The following is a 23,433-nucleotide window of genomic DNA, read 5'->3' as shown; positions in this document are numbered from 1 at the left end:
TAAGGAGGATGCCAAAGCAATGTCAAAAACAACACATGCCATCCTTAAACATTATGCCAGCACGCCTGAACATCCACGTCATGAAGACTGTCCCATGGGAAAGGATTCTTGGTGTAGCTACAACAGAGATAAAGTAACTGGTCATACAACTCATGTACCAATGAAGGACCCCTTACCAGAAGCTGTGGTCAAGGTCATGCAACGGACATTTGACAGACTTGGGTCTGAAGAGTTCTTAGTTGGCTGTGAAAAATGCCTCGATCAGAACAATAACGAAAGCCTTCATCATGTTGTCTGGGGCATGGCACCTAAAGAACAATACACATCACAACAAGAGACAAGTCTTGCAGTGTCTCTGGGTGTGCTTGTTTTCAACAATGGCACAGAAGAAACAATAAGTAAACTGATGGTGTTAATGGACACTCCCATTCATCCAGACATGCCAAGCCAGTGGGAAAAAATTGACTCTAAACGTATGTCGGAATCTGATTATAAAACTGATCCTGCAGTGAAGCAAAGAAGGAAAAGTATCAGACGAGATAAGTCCAAGAAGCAGGATGCCTTTGTACATCAAGAAGGTGTGATGTACAGCTCACAGAGTTTCTATAACAATGTAGCTTAAAACTTTAGAATACCTACTGAAAATTGCCGCTTTAAGTCTCCCCACTTATAAGCCCCCCTGCCCCCCAGTTATAGGTCCATCCACCTGTAAACCGTAAAAAATTCACCCCCCCCCCTATGTAAACCCCCTCGGATATACAGTATGCCTCTCCATTTACAAGCCCATCTAAAATCCCTTATGAATTTTTATAAGCCCAGGACTTATAAGTGGTAGTTTACAGTACCTTTGTAATATGGATCAGCAGCACATATGTAGATAAATGAAGTGAGCTTTTGACCACGACACTTCATCAGCATATGTACATAGAGAAAACACTCCTTAGGCTAGGTAATGTGCGAATCTACTGTTACTTCAGTGATCCATACAAATGTCTTTTCAAAGTTATTCAGGAAGTATATGGTTGGATTTAGGTCTCAACTTAGTGTGAAAAATTGGCTGTGATACATAACAAAATATCCTAGTTACTAAGCAGTTCCCATTTCACTTATTTATTTATTTTATTTATTTAATGTTATTATTTTAATTTTATCCATTTAGAATCTATTTAGTATGCCCAAGGGGTTGACAATAACCATTTTCAACACCATTAGAAGTTGTTTCTGGCAATTCATAAGGTTAAGATGCCACAGGAAAAATTTAGAAGTCATCATTGTAATTACTTTGTATTGCAGTGAAAATTAACACTCTAACTTTAAAGGATATCTCACTTTAAAGTCAAAGATTTCATATTTGGGAGGGCTGTTTTATCCCAGCATTAACCACCAGCAAGAGAAAATGAGGGACAGAGAGGGAGGCTCCTGGTCCAGGCCTTGGGATATGTCAATTCCACTAAAGTTATTTATAGATGGGCTCTCGAACAGAAGTCTGTTTTCCGAGACATCCGCATCAAGGCCAACCTCGATCTGATGTTTTTAGTAAAGCAAAATAATGGCGGACAGCGTGAAGATACAGTTTGTCAATGAAAGCGAGTATCAAAATGAAGGAAAATGGTATTTCTGCATCGACAATTCACAGTGGGAAATAGACTCCACGATTTCTTTGGATTCCAATGACTTGCTGGCGGGTATATCTGATTTTAGCGTAGAAGTTGACTCCGAAAACGGTAGCGATTCAGATTATTCGCACGATGGTAGCGAAAGCTGTGAAAGTGACACCGACAGTGAATATGTTCTCAAACCCTCAACCTCAGCAGGCAAAGGGAGAGTAAAGAAGAGCAGAAATGCGACTTACAATAGAAAAGAGGCCTCTGGTGGCAAACAGGGAAGAACTGCTAGTTCTGCCAAGGGTAAAGGCACCAGTTCAAGTAATGTGGCGTCTAAAGACAAAGGCAAGAAAGACAATGTGGCGAGTCGTAAGCAACAACCTGGGAAGAAAAAACCAAAGGCGCTGACTCACAAAGACCTGGACGACCTCGGAAATAAGTTGGAAGCCAAACGTCCCATGTGTTGGAACTATGTTTCTGAAAAACTAGGGAAGCAGTACGTTGTGAAGCATTACGAAACACATGGTGAGCTTATTAAAGAAATTCTTGATGATCGTTACAATAAGCTTCGTGATCTAGTACACTACATGTTCTCTCACTACATTCAGCTCATTTCTGAAATTGTGAACGATTTCAAGAAAGACAAAAAGGCTCACTTGTCAATGCGCTGGATAGCAAGTTTAAACAGCTACTTGGATTGCTCATCCAATAATTCAAAGGTATGCAATGCAGTTTTTCATGATTTGGCAAATGAATATTCATCGAGTACGATTCAAGCAGTCACGGGCATCTTGCATTCTTTAGTTTATGATTTTGCCCAAACAGAGTCATACAATTTCTCTCAGCCACTCCACATTGAGCAGGATATTACACCGAAGGATGATGTCGCCCTATTCTGAATGTCCAGAGCCGCTCTCTGCCAAATGATAAAACTGAGAAAAGATAATTTATCAGAAAAGAAAGGAAAACGCAAAACAACAACGCACAGCCAAAGTCAGATGGAAAGTGAGCTCGATTTTCTCGTCAAGCTAAAAGAAACTGACAAAAGCCATCTTCCAGAGGCTCTCAAAATTCTTGACGGCCATTTGACTTTTGTCAAGAAAGAATTTCTGAACTTGGTAAGAGAAGCAGATTTGAACATCAGAGAATATGTGAATGAGCGAAGTTTGAAGAAACACAAGAGCAACTTTTTGGAAGTTGTTCACTTCAATGTTTACAGTGATGAGCAATTGTTAAAATCCTTCAAATGGTCAGCAGAGAAGTGTGGAGCATCAATTAAGGATGTAGAGTCCAATGTAATCGACAAGGTTTATAGTGACATGCTTCATAAACTGTGTAACACCAGAACAAAGGAATTCTTCAGAGGGAATTTTGAAAAGGACTTGGCCACATCAGGTAAAGTTGTCGAAGCTGACCAGTCCCTTAGAGATAATCTCAAAACATTTAGCATTGCTAAAAAGAGATAGATAGAAGTTTTAGAAGAGTATACATATGCCATAATTACATGTCTCATCAGCTTCCCCTTGGTGTCAAACCCTGGTAAAATATAGGCCACCTATATGTGAAGGGGAAAGCTTAAAAGTTGAATTCTCCTGGATTCCATTTGTATTACCCACAGGTACTGACAATTTAAATCAATCATTCCTGCGAATTTATATAATTATACCCTTACAAACTGTAAACCTCTGAGAAAGTTTTGAATTCCCTAAACCATTGGTTAAGACCCCTTCCAAACCCTCTATATTCATAACATATTCTTGTGGTTGCCAACCAACAATGCTAAGAGCTGGGAGCTGGTGATGTGTGCATTAACACTTTGGGCCTTTTGGTCAACATAAAAGTTTTTACAGTACAGGAATACTGCTTCAACTTCAAGACAGTTTGTCAAATGTTGATTGTAAAGGAAATTCCCATGAATTTTTTTGATAATCTGACTTAGACAGTCAAAAAAAAAAAATTCTGATCCCTCTCAGAACTCAAGGGTTTAAAATTGACCCTAATGCAATGCTTCAATTTTAGATGATTTTATAGAGTTGTTACATTGTAGATACATGTAGTGTATTATTTTATGATAATGTGCAACATAATTTGTATTTAATAAATTGTGGAATAATATTATTTTGATTATGTATTTACATAGTTAAAGACAATAACTTAATGTACATCTGACTTGTTTACCAATGCATACTTTCTTTCTGTATTGACAATTTAACTCAATTAGCACTATGAATTTATATTATACCATTACATTGACTATAAATCTCTGAGAAAGTTTTGAATTGCTCAAACCATTGGTAAAGACCCATTCCAAACCCTCTATATTCAATACATATTCCTGTGGTTCCCAATCAACAATGCTAAGAGTTGGAAGCTGGTGATATGTGCATTAACACTTTGGGCCCTTTTGGTCAACATAAGAGTTCTTTCAATACTGGAAAACTACCTCAACTTCAAGACAGTTTGCCAAAAGTTGATTGTGTAGGAAATTTCCATGGATAATTATTGTTCTAGGAAGTGAAGAAAACTTGATTTTGATCCATCTCCAGACCAAAGAGTTTTTAAATTCAAAGACCTTAATGCAATGCTTCAAATTTAGATGATTTTATTGAGTGGTTCATTGTAGATACATGTAATTCACTATCTTCTATCATGCCTCATATAATTTGTATTTAGCAAGTTGTTAAATAATATTTTGATTTTGGTATTTACACAATTCCTGACAATAAATAAATGTACATTCTTGTTTACCAATGCATACTTTCTTGCAGTTTTGTAAAATAAAGGTTATATGATAGGACATAAATCATTAGTGGTCTTTCATTTAATATGCATTATTAGTACACAAGGAATGATAGTGTAATACTATGGAAACATTTACCACAGTTTTGATCTCTACTAAGTAACTAGTCTGAATTTCACCTTATCAATTAGTGTTGTCTTGAATATTACATTAACCAGGGATTCACATCAGCACAAATTCTAACAGTAAGAAACGTTTCTGGTACTTAATAACCCATAATAAATGTAAACAAGGAAACGACACGAAAAGCCCGGGTATTAATGACATTAATGGGGTTGCAGACCCACTCAAAACTACAACATTACTTTAGCAACAACAAGAACACTTAATCTGCATTCCAAATCAGAGAAATTATGATAAAAATGAAACTTACAAATGCACATGAAATGATGTGACATTATTGACCACTAGCCCTCTACAGTACTTGTGAAGAGCAAATTTTACATACCAGAACTACAACATGTGAACAAGGATATTTCCTCCTTAGAAAAACCAGTTTTCTACTAATACAAGGCTTACATGGCAATGAATATTATTCAAAGGCTCAGGTAAATAGCATAATTTTGTTAACCTGGCCTAATTTCTGATTTAATTGGCTACTTATTTATGTACAATCATATGTAACAAATGTAAGGGTGCATAAGCCCAAAGATCCATTAAAGTACTTCTGCACCATCTTGGAAAGCCAAGTTACAATGTCAGTACTGCTTGTCTGCCCTGCTGGTGCATAGCAGATTAAGGCTCCATACTGACAATGAATATGAGAGTCAACAATGGCAAAGGCCCCTGTCTCCCAGATCAATAGTGCCACACTTTGAAAGTCAGAGATTAGCACAGCAACTTGCTTTTGATGATGGGCCGCTCGTGTTTGCAATGACTGGACAAGGGGTGATAAATCACCAGATCGCAAATCAAATCCAATGGGTTGATTGTAATGGGAAATGTGCAGATCATTTCCACAGCACTCGACAGCATCTTCAGTGTCAAGGTTTCTGGCCTCTCCATCAAAGAGAAGGTCATGCAAAGCATTACCCTCAAGCATTGAGTCGACAATTACTTGAAACCACTGACTTGGTAGGGTGCTCAAGGTTAGCTCTGGCAGGGTAAGTTTGACAAACTGGTATCCTACCAACAATGCTATGATGGTGCATACGTTGCTTCCTTGGCAACCACCAATAGTAGACTGGCTGAGGTTTGCTGAGAAGCAAAACTGCTTTATCTCACTCAGACCAAAAGGATCATAAACCAGTCGTACCGAATATGACATTCTTGAGCCCCCACTACTTGATGTAAATGATCCAGACACCAGGATAATGTCATCACGATAATCACGCTCTGAGTTACTGTTGGTGATAACCTCTCGGCCAGTAATGACTCGTCTGCGGAAAGATCCATACTTGCTTGCAGAGAGGTTTCCACCAGCAGTATATTTCAGGACACTAAATATTGATTCAATGGCACTACCATTGATTCTAAGAGGACTGATGAAATAATCAGGACAGGCTGCCATGAACCACCAACTGAACTGCAGGAAGCCATAAACCATAAATCTCAAAAGGTCCCATGTCTGCAAAAGAAAAAAAAATCTGGATTACAATTCTAATTGTTTGTGTAGAAAAGTGGTTGTCTTGATATGCAACACATTGCAATTTGTATTCCTTACTAATCATTTCAACTTGGAGGACCAGCTTGTTGACAATCATTTTAAAATATGCATGAACTTTTTGTTTCATCCAGGTGCTTCTCTTAGTTTTAGGGTTACACCCTAGCTCTCTGGACAGATTACTAATATTACCCACAGCCTGTTAATGCCAAGTTCCAATATTTGAATAACTGGATTTTTCTGTTAACTAGATATAGTTGCATCCTTGGCCAGTTCGAGTGCCAATCTGACTGGCCACACTAGGAGGGAACAGATGATGACTGCTCATTTAAGAAACACTAGTAACTGGAGCATTTGGTTGTAAAAATACATAACCTTTTACATGATTATTTTACCTGCCGTGCTAAGAACTTGCTTTGTCTAGCTTGCTTGCTGTTATTGGGATACTCTGAAGAAATGGAGGGAAAGGAGGGAAACTCAATTCAGTTGTTAATTGTTTAAAGGCAAATTATTTAATATCCTTAAGTCCTATAAAAGTTAATGTACTGCATGTTTTCTCTGGCTGATAGTGCAATTGAATGACTTCATACTCTACAACACAAGGTTCCTCCTTCCTGTTCTAATTCATTTGACTTTTCATTCATGGCCATGACAAGCAGGAATACATTTTTAGTTATTTTCATATGCAAGAAAGCAAGACATTAATTGCAATCACTCAACAGGGTTCCAAGAGAGACATTAAATAAGTTAATTCTAGGTTTCTCACCAGTGTTTTGATGACATATGAACCAGTCTTTAAAGAAGCTGAAGCCCTCCTCAATGTTTTCCAGAACACGTTGGTATTTAGGTGAAACAGTCATATGGCTCAATATACCCTTCTTGAAGATGAGATGGCAGGCCTCCAAGAAGTTGCTAGTCATTTCCACCATAGATGCATCAGCAGGCAATGGAATCTTTCTTGCATGTTCTTGGAGAGCACTGATCATGTATCGTTGCTATCAGGGATTAGCAAAGAAGGAGTATGATTGAAATTAATTCGTGCACAAAATGACAACATCAGTGAAGTGTGATGTGTACAAGTCATGTAAATGTATGAAACTAACTTGATGAGAGGTCAATTTAAATCCATGGATAATTTTCAAAAAATGGGGTATTTCATGACAAAAATGATTTTGGGGACTTACATGTAAACATAAGAAATTATTTAATATTCATCCCTCAAAGTTGATTAGATTTCATCTGTTTTATTCCCCTAAACCTAAGTGCCATGGAAGAATTTCATATATAAAAATAGCCATGGCCTATAGTCACATTGCACTCTTTGATATCTTGTTAAATATTAATATGTATATATTTTTAATTTCTTACAGAAGCCATCATCAGACCCTTTTAAAAATTATACCTGAATTATCTTTGCTAGAAGAACATTTAAACGGGTCCAGCTATCTCGATGTACAAAGCTGTACTGGAGTCCAGGAACTCTTCTAGCCAAATTCTGTTTCACTCTGTCCTGGTCACGCTCATACTGATCAAATATTGGTTGCCAGCCAAACTCAATACCATCTTTCTGAAAAGATTTGGTAGCCCTTGGTCTTGAACTGTACAGAGCAGCAGTGTTGTTTTTGAGCTGTATAACAATGGCAATTTGATATTAACATTACACTACAAACCAGTACTAGAAAACCAAAAGAAAATAATTACTGCATCATTTGGAGCTTTGCAGTTTGCCAACCGTTAATGGTAATTCATTTCTCCAGTTAGTAACTCTTAAACTCAATAACTGGTTCCATTCCAATGGACCTTATAAGGAACAAAGTTTTCACTAAAATATTGGCAAGCCTACCATTAAAAAATTGTACTTAACACAGATGAGAGACACCCCTGAAAGCCTGCATAAATATAAATATACACAGAAACTTGAAATGAATACTATGAGCATTCCCCCCCTTCATATGCATGCCATGGTGAAATAATAATGTGCATTAGATTTACATGATTGTTAAATTAACCAATAGGAGGACCCCTGTTCAAAAAAAAATAATAGTGAAGCTTCAGTACTATTTTTTTTGAACAGGGGATATAAAAGATGCATATTAGGCAAAAACATTAAGCCAAAGCTGATTAGCAACCACCGAGTTGATACAACATGTATCTACACTGTATGGTGTATCCATTATATGAAAAGAATTAACACAAAACATTTCACTACAAGTTACCTGGTGTGAGGGGCAAATTACCACAAATACTCGTTGGTCTTCATCATCCTCATATGGATTTTGAAATGATGCTGAAACAGCAAACTGGTCGTGCCCATCAGCAAGAGGCAGCTGCTCATGCTCATAGCCACAGAGAAGTTTCATGAGGGCAAGTTTTGACGAGGCTCCATCACAGACCAGTACTCGTACATGAAATTGGTATAGGGTGAAAGCCTGAATTGTCCTCATGACACACTCCAGAAGAAATTTATGGTCCCATGAACTGGCACAAGTGAAATAGGGCCCAATGACATCAAAACGAGATGTTAGATCTCTCCACAGAAACTGAAGGATGTATGAGGTTTTCTCCTGGTCAAAATCTTCTCCCACACTCATGAACACATCATGAAGCCAGGGAAGTTCTTCTGGACTCATTGCATACCCTCTAATGGTTGAATTCATAGAATTCCACAAATCTTTGACTGCACCTGTGTGATAAGAGTGTAAAGTGGTGCACTAATAAATAAACATACCTAGACTTTATTAGCACTTCCCCAAGGGGAGGTACTTTCATTACAAAATAATGCAATAAAATTATTTACAAATGAAAAAAGGTTACTCTTCTCTCAGAAAATGACAACTCAAAACTACATATTCATGCATGTAACATAACAAAATGATGGAGGAATGCATATAGGGATACTTGAATGAGGACTCTTGCTTATTAAATGGCAGAATTAAATGCCTTTAGTCCAAAAAGTGCTGCCATAACCTCAAAAAAGATTGTCACTGTTGAAGTAAGCACTGAATCAAAATCAATTAATCATTTGACATTATTTGTCTGAGAAATATCTAACTGAAATAATTCTAATTTGCAACTTTTCCCTGGCATCAAAAAAGATAAATTTCTATGGCATTTCACAATTCTGGCAGCAGTGCTTTAGATTGTTTATATTCATTACACTCTCATGACATCTCCTGACCTTTGTTTCATCAAAGATGAGTACGCCAACACCCAATGGCCTTTTCCTTCCAGATTCAACTTTGTTGTCACAAAATTTTTCGTACACTTCGCTTTGATGAGCAATGTAATGCTCATGGATACCTGGGCCATCTGCATTTTTACTGACAATTCTCTGCAGTTCTTTGCAGCAAGGTAGCTGGAGGATGCCAAGACTTCGAACTGCACGAAATGCAGCAGGACTTCTGGTGTAAATAGCCAGAGCTGCATGTAAACAAAGCACACAGCAAAAAGAATTAACCACCAAGCACAACCCTATGTAAAACTGATCTGTGAAAAATACTTGCACCGTCATTTCAGGTCAGGCAACACTTCTTTATATTTGTGAAAGTTCAAATGTTATAAACTTTTATAGCATGATTGGTTCTTACTTATTATAATCTAAATAGAGGACAGACACATAGATGACATCATTAACATCCTGAACTTGACACGATTACCCTTAGAAATCATGCACTGCGATCATACATGACATGATTACCCATGTCCTCGAGTGTCCTTAACAAGCTTATTGTATAATCTGCAGCTAGATGATGTCACAGGTGCTGATTTTGAAAATTCACTGTAGGCTTTTAGCCAATCAGAAAAGCGATAGTGAGTTCAATGTATAATAATCCATGTTACTGCGTGTCTGTTCAGAAATAGATCACACAAGACATCAAAATTTGGTAAGAACATCAGTGAAACATTTGCCTAACGGATCATGCGCACTTTTTTGTTCTTACTACAGTTTGACATCATCTGTGATCTATTACAGAACATATGCACAGCAACATGGAATCAATTTGATAGACAGCAGCTATATATATAACTTCTCAAAAACCCACCAATTCTGATTGTTGCTGACGACCACCTGTTGCCTTGTTTTCCAGTCTCTAAAACAGATTAGAGAAATGTGTTTATTGTATTTCTGTTATGAAACATGAAACATGAAAATTAGTTTGTAATTTTTACAAAAAGAACTTCACATAATTAATTGTACCACATTATTCAAACCTTTTTTGAAAAAAACAACCATTAGCCTAACTACAGGCTGCATATTTAAAATAAACAGTTTATTTATATCACAAAGTATGGTGTGAAGATATCTTATAAAGCAGAATAAAGAAAAATTGTGGTGGTAACAACAAAAGGTAAGATGACATCTTAAAATGAGAACACAATGTTGTTTACACAGAAATAAAACATCTCAAGTTCTCATCACTGCCCATTGATATACCAGGTTCAATACAGAACATATGTACAAATGAAATGAATCATAAAAATCATGTTCAAGCGTACCGTTTTTACACTGATCTTTGAAAAAGTCCTCCTTTTCCATATGCCACATTTCGCGAAGAACACCTGTCCCAGGTTTGTGGTTCTCAGCCTCGTTGAAAACTTTTGTGAGGCCTTCTTGGCCTTCCTTGCAGGATTCCAAACAATTAATTAGTGCCACCAGCTTGCTGTTTTGTTTCTCGTTCACTGTCACCGACGTCCTTCGAATCATCCTTTCGGCCATTCGGCGATAATTCTTCCTTTCCCCTCTGACATTCTCCTGCCATGCTTTCTGGCTATCTGGGCTCAAAATGGATAGTTGAACCTTAGACGAGGCCCGTTGTCTTTGCAGTCAATCGTCTTCTTCAAAGCTTTTTCTCCTGTCACGCACAACGGGCATTTTCCTTCAAGCTAACTTGCATTCTGCACATGCCACACTCGCTGAAATATTTTCCTCGCTCGACTGCTGCTTGTGAGGTTTGTGCCACAACCTACATTTGATTGCACTTACGTGCCGCCACGGTCAACGTTCTTCTTTCACATTTGAAGGCTGAAAGCGTATGTCAGATATTATGGCATCGTAATCCACTATACCAGGACACATTGCAAAACCAGAATTCACTTGAATTTTTCCCAGCACACGCTCCACAGCTACCTTGTCTTTCAAGTCAATCGTTCCCTCCTTGAGTGTTTTATAAATAAAAACTTGAAATTTGTAACTTCCGGAGGGACTAAATAGTAACCGGACTGGTTGGTAGTTTCCAAGGTCTTCCCTGTAGCTCTTTTCCTTTTTGAGATAAACACTGAGAGCCGCGCTGCTACGATGACCCGTTATTAATTCCAGCTCACAGTGTAGTGAGCCGTCTATATGCGTGATGTTGATTTCAAGTTCTTTCAATACCTGCATTTCCTTAGATTTATTTAGCTCCTCGAGGGCTTTTTCACAAGAATGCTCTTCGAACTGATTGCGTCTCTTCGACAGCAAGTTTTTCAGGGATTTAATTGCAACTCTAGGACTTCTTCTTGCAGCCTTTTTAACAGGAGAAACTGGAGCGGATGTGTCACCTTCTGATTCCACGTTTTCGCAGGGCAACACATCTTCGATCGTACGCTTTCTCCCTGAAGAACACTCCGCCGAAACACCATCCGGATTTTCAGTAGTTTCTCGACTTGGAGCAATTTCGCAGTCATTGCTTAAATTGATGCCAAAGTCTAGATGTCTGTATATTGCTTCTGGAAGAGGCATATTGAATATTCAACAGCCTTCCATGCGGTCCGCCATTATCATTGAAATTTTCCTATCACTGCTAACCTCAGATCGAGGTTGCACTCTGTGCGAACGTCAGTTCGTCATTTTGGAGTTGACGGCCTCTGCTGCCTTTGGAAAGCAAAATCCAAAACAAAACATAATTTTATTGAATGCAACATTTTATAACCTTTCTATTGATATATAGTTTGTGGGGGTTTCCTTCAAAACAGTGCGTGTACAAATTTTTTTCTGGAGTACACCCACGAAAGTTTGAAGTAACCTTAAAGAGTGCAATGTCTGTAGTGTTAACCTCTATGGGCTGGGCTTACACCTGAGGGGAGGGGCCATTATTGGCTTATTAGAAGTTTATATACCCACTCTCCCCTTCAATAATTGAAACTGAATTTGTATATGATTAAAATATAAACTAAAGTAGGTATTAGTAATTCTAGTAATTATATTATTCTTAAGTGCTCAGAGTGAGAATGGCTTGAAGCTTTTTGATGCCTTGGATTCTTTTTTACTTCTTAAGGCGCAAGCACTTGGGCAAAGTCAAATGAAATCGAAACACAAAATTCAACTCTCCAATAAGGGAGCTAACACCTCCCTGTTTCACAATGTGAAATAAAACTTTGAATGTCTCGCTGTCACATTTTATTTTGCAACCAAAACAAGCAGAAAGTATTCAAATGATGGTCTGGGGTAGCCAGTGCTTGTAACCTTGCAGCTATTTCATTTTGTAGGGGAAGGAAGGGTACACACAGTCAAGAATCACATAAACTATACTGATAATATCATGGTTGACAAGTCACACCTTAATTCTGCATGAAATTTCAGTGTTTACTCATAATCACATGTGAAATTTTAAAATTGCCATGGCAATGTTTGGGCGTGAAACTTCTCAATACTAGAAACATGTCAAAAATCCATGATTGCGAGTGTAATTTGTCACTCATGATATTAATAGGTAATCAAATGGTATACAATTATTTCACTTGCATTTTGTCAAAATTCTGATTATAAGACTTTGACAAAATGTGCATGAAATTATTTTCCAATTTCACTTGTTGCCATTTGATTATCCATACTAACAGGTCACTAATGATTTTCATATATCAGTCAGTACTGACCTGCTGCCTGACAGCCCAAGCTGGGCCATCAGGAGCAGGTCTGCTTGACATGCCACCAGAACGCCTAGGTTTTGCCATTGCCCTTGTGTGCAGAGTTAGATTATTACAATGGGCTTTGTCCAGCTTTGCTTTGATGCTGGTGAGACTTGTCCTCTCCCATGAAAACTTTCTCTTGGCATAACCAACAAGTTTCCTCTCCTTCTCTCCTGTGATGTTGGCTTCTTGGTCTTCATATTCAGACTGCTCACTGTTCATATAGTCCATGTACATGATCTCTGTAATGAACTTTTAGGTTTAAATAACAAGGACAACAGCTTTGTAAAGGCTCTGTAATTCCTGGCTCAACAGGTCAACACAATTTAACTCATGGTCGATTCTGACTAAAGCGCTGGGCGACCAGGCCGTATTACATAATATCGTTACATCCTCCTCTTTCTTAAATACAACATGACACAAACTCCAAGTGGCAACAAATAAAACAATATCACGATTAAGTCTGTAAAATAAAGAATGAAAGATGTCCACAAAGGCAAATTTAAATGCCCTGCACAAAGTCCATCCTAACATAGTTCAAATGGAAAACACAACAAAGTTACAGTTCTGCTTGACTGCACCCCTCAGGGTGGGCAGTAGTCTTTGAAACGGATTGGGGTCCTAATTAAACGCCCTCTGGTGGATCTTCTTTCAGATGGCTGTGGGATCTCTGGCGGTGTTTGAGGGGTCCCTGGTCGCTCTGGAGTTGTGTGGGCAGGTAAAGGCGTGCCTGGCTGAACTGGGTCAATGACTCTCTGGGACTGGTCGTCCGACAGGAGTGGCTCATCTGGTTCCTCTACATGGCTATCGATTGCAGGACTCTCTTGTGTCGCTATCAAATCCTTTCTGTTTCTCCTGTATCTCTTCCCTTCGATGACTACTTCATAGGATCTTGGCACAACTTCCTGGAGACATGTTGCTTTCTTCCACAGCTTTGTTCGATCTTTTGGATCTGGCTTCATTCTTACTATATCTCCAGGTTTGAGCTCTTTTAGTAGTTTGGCCCCTCTGTTGTAGTAATGTGCTTGTTTCTGCCTTTTCTTTGTTATGAGTTTCTTGACAGGCTTTGGAAGTTTGGGTTTCAATAATCTTGCTCAAGTTGGGAGGAGAGTCCTGGTTCTCCTTCCCATCAGCCTCTGTACTGGGGAGGAATCGCGCCCTTCGGTTGGAGTGTTCCTCCAGTCGAGAAGAGCCAGGTAGGGATCTTTGTGGTCTAGCTTTGCTTTCTTGAGGATTCGTTTGGCTGTGTTAACTGCATTCTCGACTTTGCTGTTTGATCGAGCATGGTATGGAGAGGAAGTGATATGCTCGAAGTCCCATTCTTGAGAAAATGTTTTGAAATCTGATGAGGAGAATTGAGAACCATTATCACTTCTGACTGTGTTGGGGATGCCGTGCCTGGCAAACTGCGATTTCAGACTTGTAATTACTGACGAAGCTCTCGTATCGGACAGGGCTCGTAACTCAAAGAAGTTGGAGTAGTCATCCACTATAATGACATACTCTGTCTTATCCAGTGTAAACAGATCCACCGCAACCTTTGACCAGGGCCTGTCGGGTACTTTCTGTGGCATGAGGGGCTCTTTGGGTTGTTCCATGCGAAGTGAATGGCATGTCCCGCAGGAAGAGACATAGTCCTTGATGGCTGAAGTCATTTCAGGCCAATACAGGATTTCCCTTGCTCGCCGAAGGCAGCCCTCAATGCCAATGTGGCTTGCGTGGATTTTCTTTAGCATCTCAGATCTCATAGCTGCTGGCACTACGACTCTGTTCCCTCTGAAGAGTATTTCATCTCGTACTGTCAGTTCATCTCGGTAAGAGTAATATGCACAGATTTCTGAAGGGACTGCTTCTCTTCTCTCTGGCCACCCCAGCTCAATAGTCTGCTTCAGCTGCTGCAGGACTGCATCATCCTTTGTTTTCTGTTGAAATTCTGCGAGACGCTCTCTGGTCACAGCAAGATGTTTGGTCATGTCGACTTCCTCTACAGATCGAATGAATTCTAGTTCATTTTGTGAGATATGGTTTGGTAAGGGTAGGTATGCCCTGCCCAAGGTGTCTGCGATGTACATCTCTTGGCCTTTTTTGTAGACAACTTTAAGCTGGTAGTTCTGCAAGCGCATCATCATTCGCTGGAGTCTCTTTGGGGCTGTGAGTAGTGGTTTCTTTAGTATAGCCTCCAGGGGCTTGTGGTCAGTCTCGACGGTGACCTCTCGGCCAAACAGGTACTGATCAAACCGCTCGCACGCGTGTACAATCGCTAGAAGTTCCTTCTCAATCTGAGCATAATTTCTCTCTGAGGTTGTTAGCGCCCTTGATGCGAAAGCTACTGGCTGGCCCTCCTGCAACAGAGCGGCCCCAAGACCTGATTGAGATGCGTTGCACTGCAGGGTGACCTCTTTTGACACATCATAGTAGCGTAGCACGGGATGATTAGTGATGAGTTGCTTTATGTCTGTGAAGGCTCTTTCGTGGACTTCATTCCAGTGCCATTCAACATGTTTGTCTTCTAGTCGCCTCAGTGGTTCTGTGACTGTGGACAAATGCGGCAAGAACTTTGAGAGGTAATTTGCCATTCCCAGGAACCTCTTTACTGACTTTACATCAGTGGGCTTTGGCATCATCAGGATTGCCTCTACTTTCTTTGGGTCTGGTTTCAGTCCATTGGCTGTAAGCAAATGGCCGATGTAAGGTACTTCAGTAAGTCTCAAGCGGACTTTGTCTTTGTTGAGGGTGAGATTTCTCTCTCTGGCTCTTTCAAGGACGATCCTTAGGTTCTTGTCATGATCTGAGGTGGCAGTCTCCATGTCGTCACCTTCTCCGTACACCAAAAGGTCATCAGCAATCACTGCAGTGCCTTTAATATCTCCAAAGGTATCATTCATCCTTTTCTGGAATTCCTCGGGTGCTGAGGAGATGCCAAAGGGCATGCGCAACCAGCGGTACCGACCAAATGGGGTATTAAAGGTCGTAAGTCTGCTGGAAGCGTCATTTAGCGGCACCTGCCAGAACCCACTTTTGGCATCAAGTACAGAGAACACCTTTGCTTTGCTTAGACTGGTGGCAACTTCTTCAACAGTAGGGAGAGGGTAGTGAGGCCGCTTGATGGCTCTGTTTAGATCTTTAGGATCGTTACATATTCTGAGCTTGTTGGGCTTGACCACTGTAACCATACTTGATACCCAATCTGTTGCTTCGCTCACTGGGGCCAGGATGTTCTCATTTACCATTCTTTCCAATTCCAGTCTTAATGGCTCTCTTAGGGTAACAGGTACTTTGCGGGGTGGGTGTATCACTGGTTGTGCTGTTGGGTCGATCTCTATGTGGTAAGGGTCTGCGAGGCATCCAAGGCCTTCAAAAACATCTGCATACTCTGTCAAGAGGTCATCATCAATGACTGTCTTCAACATTGATGGTGTAAACTGGCTGTCTTGAGTCACTGTATCCACATGATGGAAGGAGTCTTTCACCAGCACTTTTAAGAAATTCAACCTTTGGCATGTTTCTGCACTCAGAAGTGGTCTCACATCTCCGTCAACAACTTGGAACTCAAGGACATGGGACGAGCCATCTCTCATGCACTTGAGCTTGTACTTCCCCACTGGGTACATAACGGCTCTGTTGTACATGGTTAACTTGGCCTTGCTTTTCTCAATATAGAGGTCATCAGGATCTCCCATAACTTTTGCATAGTCCTTCAGTGGTAGAAGGTTACAGGTTGCTCCACAGTCAAGCTGGAATTTGACATATGCATTGTCGTTTACCATCATCGTCACAAACAACTGACTTGCAACTTTATCATTACTCTCGGTGTGCAGTGCTCCGATTTTGTGAGTGACCATGTCGATAGCGAATTCGTTTTCAGTATCATCTTCTATTTCAACCAGGTGGAGTCGTTTGCCTGTTTTCGGTGGTCTTGTTTCCCTTGTTTTGCACTTTATTGCAAAATGGTTTGCTAGACCACACTTCTGGCACTTTGAACCATATGCAGGGCAAAGATTCTTGTTTCTTGGATGTCTTCTGCCACAAAATTTGCAATCAATCACAGGTAATTTACTAGGCTGTTTTTCAGGCGGTTTCTCAGTGTTAATGGCACTAATTGATTCATCGGTTGTTTTGTCTGCTGCCATTTGCTTCAGTTGGATTTGAGTGAGCTCGGCTGACCTGACTTTCTCGGTTGCACTTTCCAAGGTTAGCTTTGCATCTCTCAGGAGTCGTTCTCTTACTGAGGAGTCTCGTATTCCAAAAACGATCCGATCGCGGATAAGCAACTCTTTGAGTGCTCCAAATTCACAAGTGTCCGCTAAGTTCTTCAATACAGTCACGTAGTGGTCGATGGACTCACTACTGTCTTGATTTCTCGAGAAAAAAACATAGCGTTCATAGATAGTGTTCTTCCTCGGGTTGCAAAACAGCTCGAACTTCTCCAAGACTTTTTCAATTTTGAGCTCGTCGCCTTCTTCATCCCACTTCTGACACCATGTAATGAACTTTTAGGTTTAAATAACAAGGACGACAGCTTTGTAAAGGCTCTGTAATTCCTGGCTCAACAGGTCAACACAATTTAACTCGTGGTCGATTCTGACTAAAGCGCTGGGCGACCAGGCCGTATTACATAATATCGTTACAATCTCCATTGTTAGCTGCCTCTCTCTGAGTGACATAGTTTCTTTTATGAATTCAAAGCTGGAGCAACGTCTATCCAGTTTCTAATGAAATAGAAAAAAATTTCAGTTAGATGTACAATAATTGTAAAAATGTAGAGGTGTATGAAATTCAATGTGTCATACATGTATCTGGAAGATAATTTATCCTAAAAAGGTTTAGAATAAAACAAACTGGGTTGATTGGAGTTTATTTACAATTCATATTAAAGCAACAAAAAATAGCAAAGATACCATGATACCATGTTAATGTTGTCAATCTATAGTTGATAGAATGTAGGGTAAACTCTTTATGTTGGTATGACATGCATTATTACATGGCTAGCTCTGTGAGCGGGCAAGATGAATCAAATCCCGCACTGTGATTGGTTACCTGAGCAGGCAAGATGGAGCTATCTTGCCCACTTGGGACTACCTGGCACATCTCGCAAGAAAAATTTTACCAAAAGCTATATAATGAATCCTTTATTGACCCAGCTTGTTCGGTCAAGATGGCTTGATATTGGCCTCGTTCTTTTTTTGCGAGTTTATGGACCTTGACTCCATCTCAGTCCATAAACACGCAAACAAGAACTTGGCCAATATCCAGCCATCTTGACCTCACACTTGGTCAATAACCCATATATATTGTGTAACATGATATTGGTGTTCACTTTTATAGGATCCATCAAAAAGAAGTAAACCCCACGATTTAATGTCATTCACTGCTCACTAAATTCACTTCTGTATCAGTATACATGTAAAACGTACATTTAGCAGACATCTATTCCTTTTGCACTTCTCTTTGTGCTCCTCATTTTCCCCTTTCTTTATCCTTTGGTTTCTTTCTTTAAGAGTTTTGAAGTAGCGATAAAACTGAGTTATTGAGGTAAAAAGAATCAACACTAAATACATGTATCTTCTACATAGGGATAAGAAGGATCCAAAGCACCATAACATGTTGAATCTCTTGGTATGATTAGAGCCTATGGACAAGCTCTCTAGTGGTGTATACCAGGCAAAGCCAATTGATAAACCGATAATCAATATTAATCAATGACAATCGATGAAGAAAAAAGTTGTGAGCTATCGATTGGCAATAGTAATCAATACCAATTGATTATTTGAGTGGTATCAATTATTATTGGAAATTATTTTTTGTCCTTTTACAAGTTACACCAGGTGACAAAATTTCTCTATGTAATGGTTTTATTGAGTCGATTTATCATAGCCTGTGTATTTTTTACAATCTTGACAACATAACAAGAATGGACACAACTGGCAGAAACATTTTGGGTTTTAAATCTTTCTTTGCTAGTTTATGACACCAGAGGAAGCTCAGTCCAGAGTAGCAGCAAAAAACCCTCCAGTCTCATTGTAGTGTAGGCAGTAAGATGAAGCAAAATAAACAACAGTCAGTGTTCTAGTGATTTCAATTATTTGCATTGGGAAACAAACGCAAGAATAGATCTCGGAGTACGCCAAAAGGAAAATATAATCTAGTACAGCAGTATACTGAAGATGAATGTCTCGTGTTGTTCCAGGTATTGTTTTACACAATAACTAAGCCATCTTTTAATAGTCTGGGTGATTTTTGTCAATTTTTTTATAAATCAATAACAGTCAATATTCCTGAAGACAGGAATTGAAGGGGTGAGTGCAAAACCATGCTAAGTGACGATTTTGCATGTGTTTTTTTTCCCTCAAAAGTGCCTGAATTTTTGCAAGTGGTTTTCAATTTAATAGAAAAACATCACCCTGTATTTTTTTCGCTGGTTTGCTCTTCGTTTTAGAGAAATAACGTATGCAAAAAAAACTCTGCTTTCCTGCGGCATCTTTTGGAGATTGAGAAACAAAAGAAGTCTTTTGTTTCGCTGAACAATGAAATCAGCGAAGTGTCACTTTAGCCGCCAGTTGATGGAGCTCTGTTGGCGCAAGCGATTAAAGCGCTGCGCTGCAGGCTGTTGACTATTACACTGAAGGCTGGTTCAACACCACATCACTCAATTTTTTTTTTTCGTTATCTCTCTTCTTTTTAAAACCAAAGCACCCTTTCCAAGAACCCGTACTATCGATACTGCTAAAATTAACCATTTTTCAAGTTCGTATTTAAGTCCACCTTCGATTAATATAAAGTTCCAGAGAAATCAGCGAAATGCCGTCGCCGATAAACTCCAAGGTCTTTTTTTCAATAAAGCAACAACCTGAAGCAAAGGCTCTTTGCTGGGCTGCCTCGTGTCACTTGTCTAGCACAATTTGAAGACAATTTCAAGCGTAATTTTGTTGTTTGTTGCTTTCCTTCATTGATTGAAAAGATAGTGATATCAGAGGAATCGAGAACACTGACCAAGTTCCTTGCAATTCGCGTATTGCTTCGAAGTTTTGAATTCTGGTCTCATGCATGCTAGCCTGTGTACAGGCTACTCTCACGTTAATGTGAAATGTACCCGTTTATACCTCGGCTAGTTATTGAATTCTGAACTCTCTCGAAACTCACCCACAAAGTCCTACAGTAAATGCAGCATCGTAAATCCAGGGTCAGAATAAGGCCATCTGGTATTGTGTGACAACCCCGTCTCCACCGCCAGGAATAAAAATTTAGCGAGGCATTGTTAAAGTTCCAGTTTATTTACGTTCTTGAATTCTACCGACAAAGAGATAACATCGTTTGATTGCCATACAAAGCAAATGTTAAAAAAGGAGTTGATTGAGCAGTCTACATTTGAGTCCTCATGCATCACGTCTCCCTGGCAGGCTCTCTTGACAGTGGTTACTGGGGACAACAAACACGTAAGTGAAAGAGTGCATAAAGTGACACTGAGGTCAGACATGGCTTCCTGGTCAAAAACAACTTTCATGGTAAGTTTTACATAAATATTTAGGACTTCTTTACTCACCGCAGTAGTTTTGACAGCTTAGAAAGCGCCAAGGAAAAATAATTTATTATTTTGTTATTGATTAGCTGACAGTAGAGGACCTGCAAGTGAAGGAGTATGTTGAAGAACTTATTGTGTACTTGCAGGGCCGGCTGCAAGAGCTTGACCAGGTGAGTGGAGTTAGTAAAGGCTTTTCAGTTTTCGTAATCAATATAGTCACCCGCAACACCCGATGTTAAATAACTCCATCGTTTATTCATGTTTCAGAATCGACCAAACATCTCTAGGCCGTCATGTAAATGCCGTGTCACGCAAAAGCTTAGAAATTCAAGCGTACTGTATCACAAAAACCAAGAACCCATTCGGAGCAAAAATTTGTATGAATATTAGTTTTCAGCTGCTCTTATACATCATTAAAGTAAAATCTCAGGACGATCAATAGTTTTGTAGTCTGAATTTTAGTGACGTCACGTGAAAACCAGCTATAATCTTCATTGCGCGCCAACATTTTGCGCAATACGGCTTCCTCTGCAAGCTCTTATTACGAGGGCCTCATTAGCATTGTTATGTTTACACACTATTTCCAGTTGTATCCTCGAATCTTCCATGCTACCTATCACTCCTTAATTGAGGTCATGAAACGTGCTGGACAAGGAAAAGAAAAGTCCTTGGACAGCGACTGAAAGTATCCACATAATACAATTTGGTTAATACGAGTGAATTAAGAGACTATTTAATTCTCTTTTACCTAGGGACCAAATGATTGTCTGTAATGCTGAGTTCTGCGCTCAGCACTTTCAGATTGGTGAAGAGAATGGTAAGTTAAAACTTAATGTACTCGTAAAAAAACAAGCCGAGTCAGCATTTCTGTCAAGCTAGGTTATCATTAATAATCTCTGTTCTTCTCTCTTTGCAGCTTGAAGAATAAAGTGTTAATTGAAAAATGTAAATAAACTGGTACATGCTGATGAAAGAGTCCATCCAATTTTATTGCATATTTCAAGTCTGGAGAATTTTATACGTAGCAATTTGCCAGAAGACATTGCAGCTACATAAAACACCGAAAGAGGTAATGATGAAAATCCAGCAGCTATTTAAAGGGCTACCAATTAATCTCTTAGTGAGAAGTAATTCCCCATAAGCTCTTGAATTGCCCACCTTGAGGAATATATATAGAGGAATTGAAAACGATGAATTGAAACTCGCTGGAATCGCTATGAAACGGTCCCAAAACGGCACAGAAACAAAAGTAACACAGAAGAGTTGAAGTTAGTCGTTTTTATTAAATTTCTTTTCCATATCTCGAACTGTTACTAATACGATTGTTACATTCCCATACAAACTATTATATTTACGCTGTTACGCAGTGTCATATAATAATGTTCACTGCTCCAAAGGAGCTTGGGCTACCTGTGTTGAAAGTTTTTCTTCTCTCTCGCGTTTGGAAGCACGTCTCAAAATTTTGTACTCTCAATCAGATCGGCTGGTACAGAGTAGTATAAATATTAGTGACCCTGGAACAATCTTGAAGCAATGGAAAAGTAGTTTTAGATTTCTTGTTCATTCACGATTTGCATTGCTCAAGCTCAAGCCAAAGAGTTGAGTGAATTTCCTTGACTTTTTGTCTTCATTTATGATACGAGGTTTGTTTGAAAAAAAGGATTTCAATAAAGTTGTTAATATAGTAAATATTGTGCTTCCTAGCTCCGAGAAGTCTCCAGCAGAAAACCAAGCCGAAACGACGCTTTACCAATGAACAAATACTGCAGCTCCAAACATGGTTTGTGCTCCAAAAATTTATTTCCCCTTCAGACAGAGACGAAATTGCGAATTCGCTAGGAATTTCTGGAGCCCAAGTGACAACATGGTTTAGGAACAGAAGGACGAAACATCGAAGACAAATTAAAGATTTTAAAAGGGTTGTGCACGCTGCAAAGATTATGGACAACGAAAAAATCAAGCAATTGTGCAAGCGTTGGGAAATTTAGCGAAGCTTGCCGGGGGTGATGTAATCTTGAAGCTTTTTTATTCATTTACTTTTATTTATTCATTTATTTATTCCCAATTCAATATGTCACAACAAGAAGTTCTGTTATTAAACTATACATAGGCAGGAGCTCTCAACAAACTCTTTTTTCTTCCATCGGCTTTCACTTGACGTATCTCAGTATGGCGGCTCCATACTGGCTCTGTAAATTTGTTCGCCACATTACTTTTTTGTAGTTTAAAACTTGTTCTATTAGAGCTGATTGTTGGGTTTGTAGTGCGAGATGTCTGCGTTTCTCTCTTTGATGTTTTCATTAAATCCATTGAATAAATCTCTTGAAAACTTTTTGTAAATATTATTTCCAAAATTAAGGAAATAATGTAATGTTCTTTTTGCCAAATTGTATCAAATCAGCTGATTAAATCACCTATTGGTTTTTTTTATGTTAATGTGAAATAACGTGTGATTTTCTTTGTAAATACCATTACATCAGAAGAAATATTTTTTTTTATTTTCAAAGTTTTCTGTCACTGCTGAAAAATACTATAACTATGTCACAATTTGTCTTCATTTTTCATTGTTCTAGTGTCTTACTTTTAATATTTGTAAACAGTTAGTTCTTGCATGTTCCTCCTTTACTTGTTGTGTTGTGAAATAAAAACAAAAATTATGAGTCAACATTTAACAATCTTGATTATTCTGGTATAAGAAACAGGACAGTGGAGGGGAATGCGTACAGGAGCCCGAGGATACAGAAGGATATATGACTATAATATTTGTATTGCCCCATCAGCTAGCGGCTAATGTGAAGTTTCGCTGGTTCAAATGCCAGGGGGTTTGCCATAGGAGAGATGTTGAAATTTAGAATTTTATAGAGACAAATAACCGAACATGAAATCGATAGTTTTTCTTCTAATTGGAACTGAGATCTAAATAATATTTTGAAATATTTTCTAGAATTGTATACATTGGTTAATCTCAGCCTCAACTTTCTTATAAAAAGTTTCTCATAAAAAAGAGTTTATTGCTTCAAAG

At 39.0% G+C, this 23,433-nt stretch overlaps 3 protein-coding genes across 3 annotated transcripts in view; 1 reads left to right on the top strand and 2 right to left on the bottom strand.

Annotated features, from left to right (window-relative positions):
- Nucleotides 1-23,433, top strand: part of LOC145501133 (uncharacterized) — a 114,514-nt gene that overhangs the window by 10,054 nt on the left and 81,027 nt on the right. The gene's annotated exons all lie outside the window — the stretch shown is intronic.
- Nucleotides 5,007-7,218, bottom strand: LOC145499898 (uncharacterized). The gene is made up of 2 exons (XM_081479415.1): nt 6,403-7,218; nt 5,007-5,971 (listed from the first exon to the last, which is right to left on the bottom strand). Exon 2 carries the CDS (start codon nt 5,948-5,950, stop codon nt 5,009-5,011), a length of 942 nt encoding a protein of 313 aa, XP_081335541.1. The 5' UTR covers nt 5,951-5,971; nt 6,403-7,218; the 3' UTR covers nt 5,007-5,008.
- LOC145499899 (uncharacterized) lies at nt 7,224-8,677 on the bottom strand. The gene is made up of 2 exons (XM_081479416.1): nt 8,224-8,677; nt 7,224-7,634 (listed from the first exon to the last, which is right to left on the bottom strand). The coding sequence occupies exons 1-2, from the start codon at nt 8,662-8,664 to the stop codon at nt 7,404-7,406; spliced, it is 672 nt and encodes a 223-aa protein (XP_081335542.1). The 5' UTR covers nt 8,665-8,677; the 3' UTR covers nt 7,224-7,403.

Source organism: Orbicella franksi, chromosome 10 (genome assembly GCF_964199315.1).
Source record: "Orbicella franksi chromosome 10, jaOrbFran1.1, whole genome shotgun sequence".
Taxonomy (NCBI): domain Eukaryota; kingdom Metazoa; phylum Cnidaria; class Anthozoa; order Scleractinia; family Merulinidae; genus Orbicella; species Orbicella franksi.
This window is presented reverse-complemented; position numbering and strand designations above follow the sequence as displayed.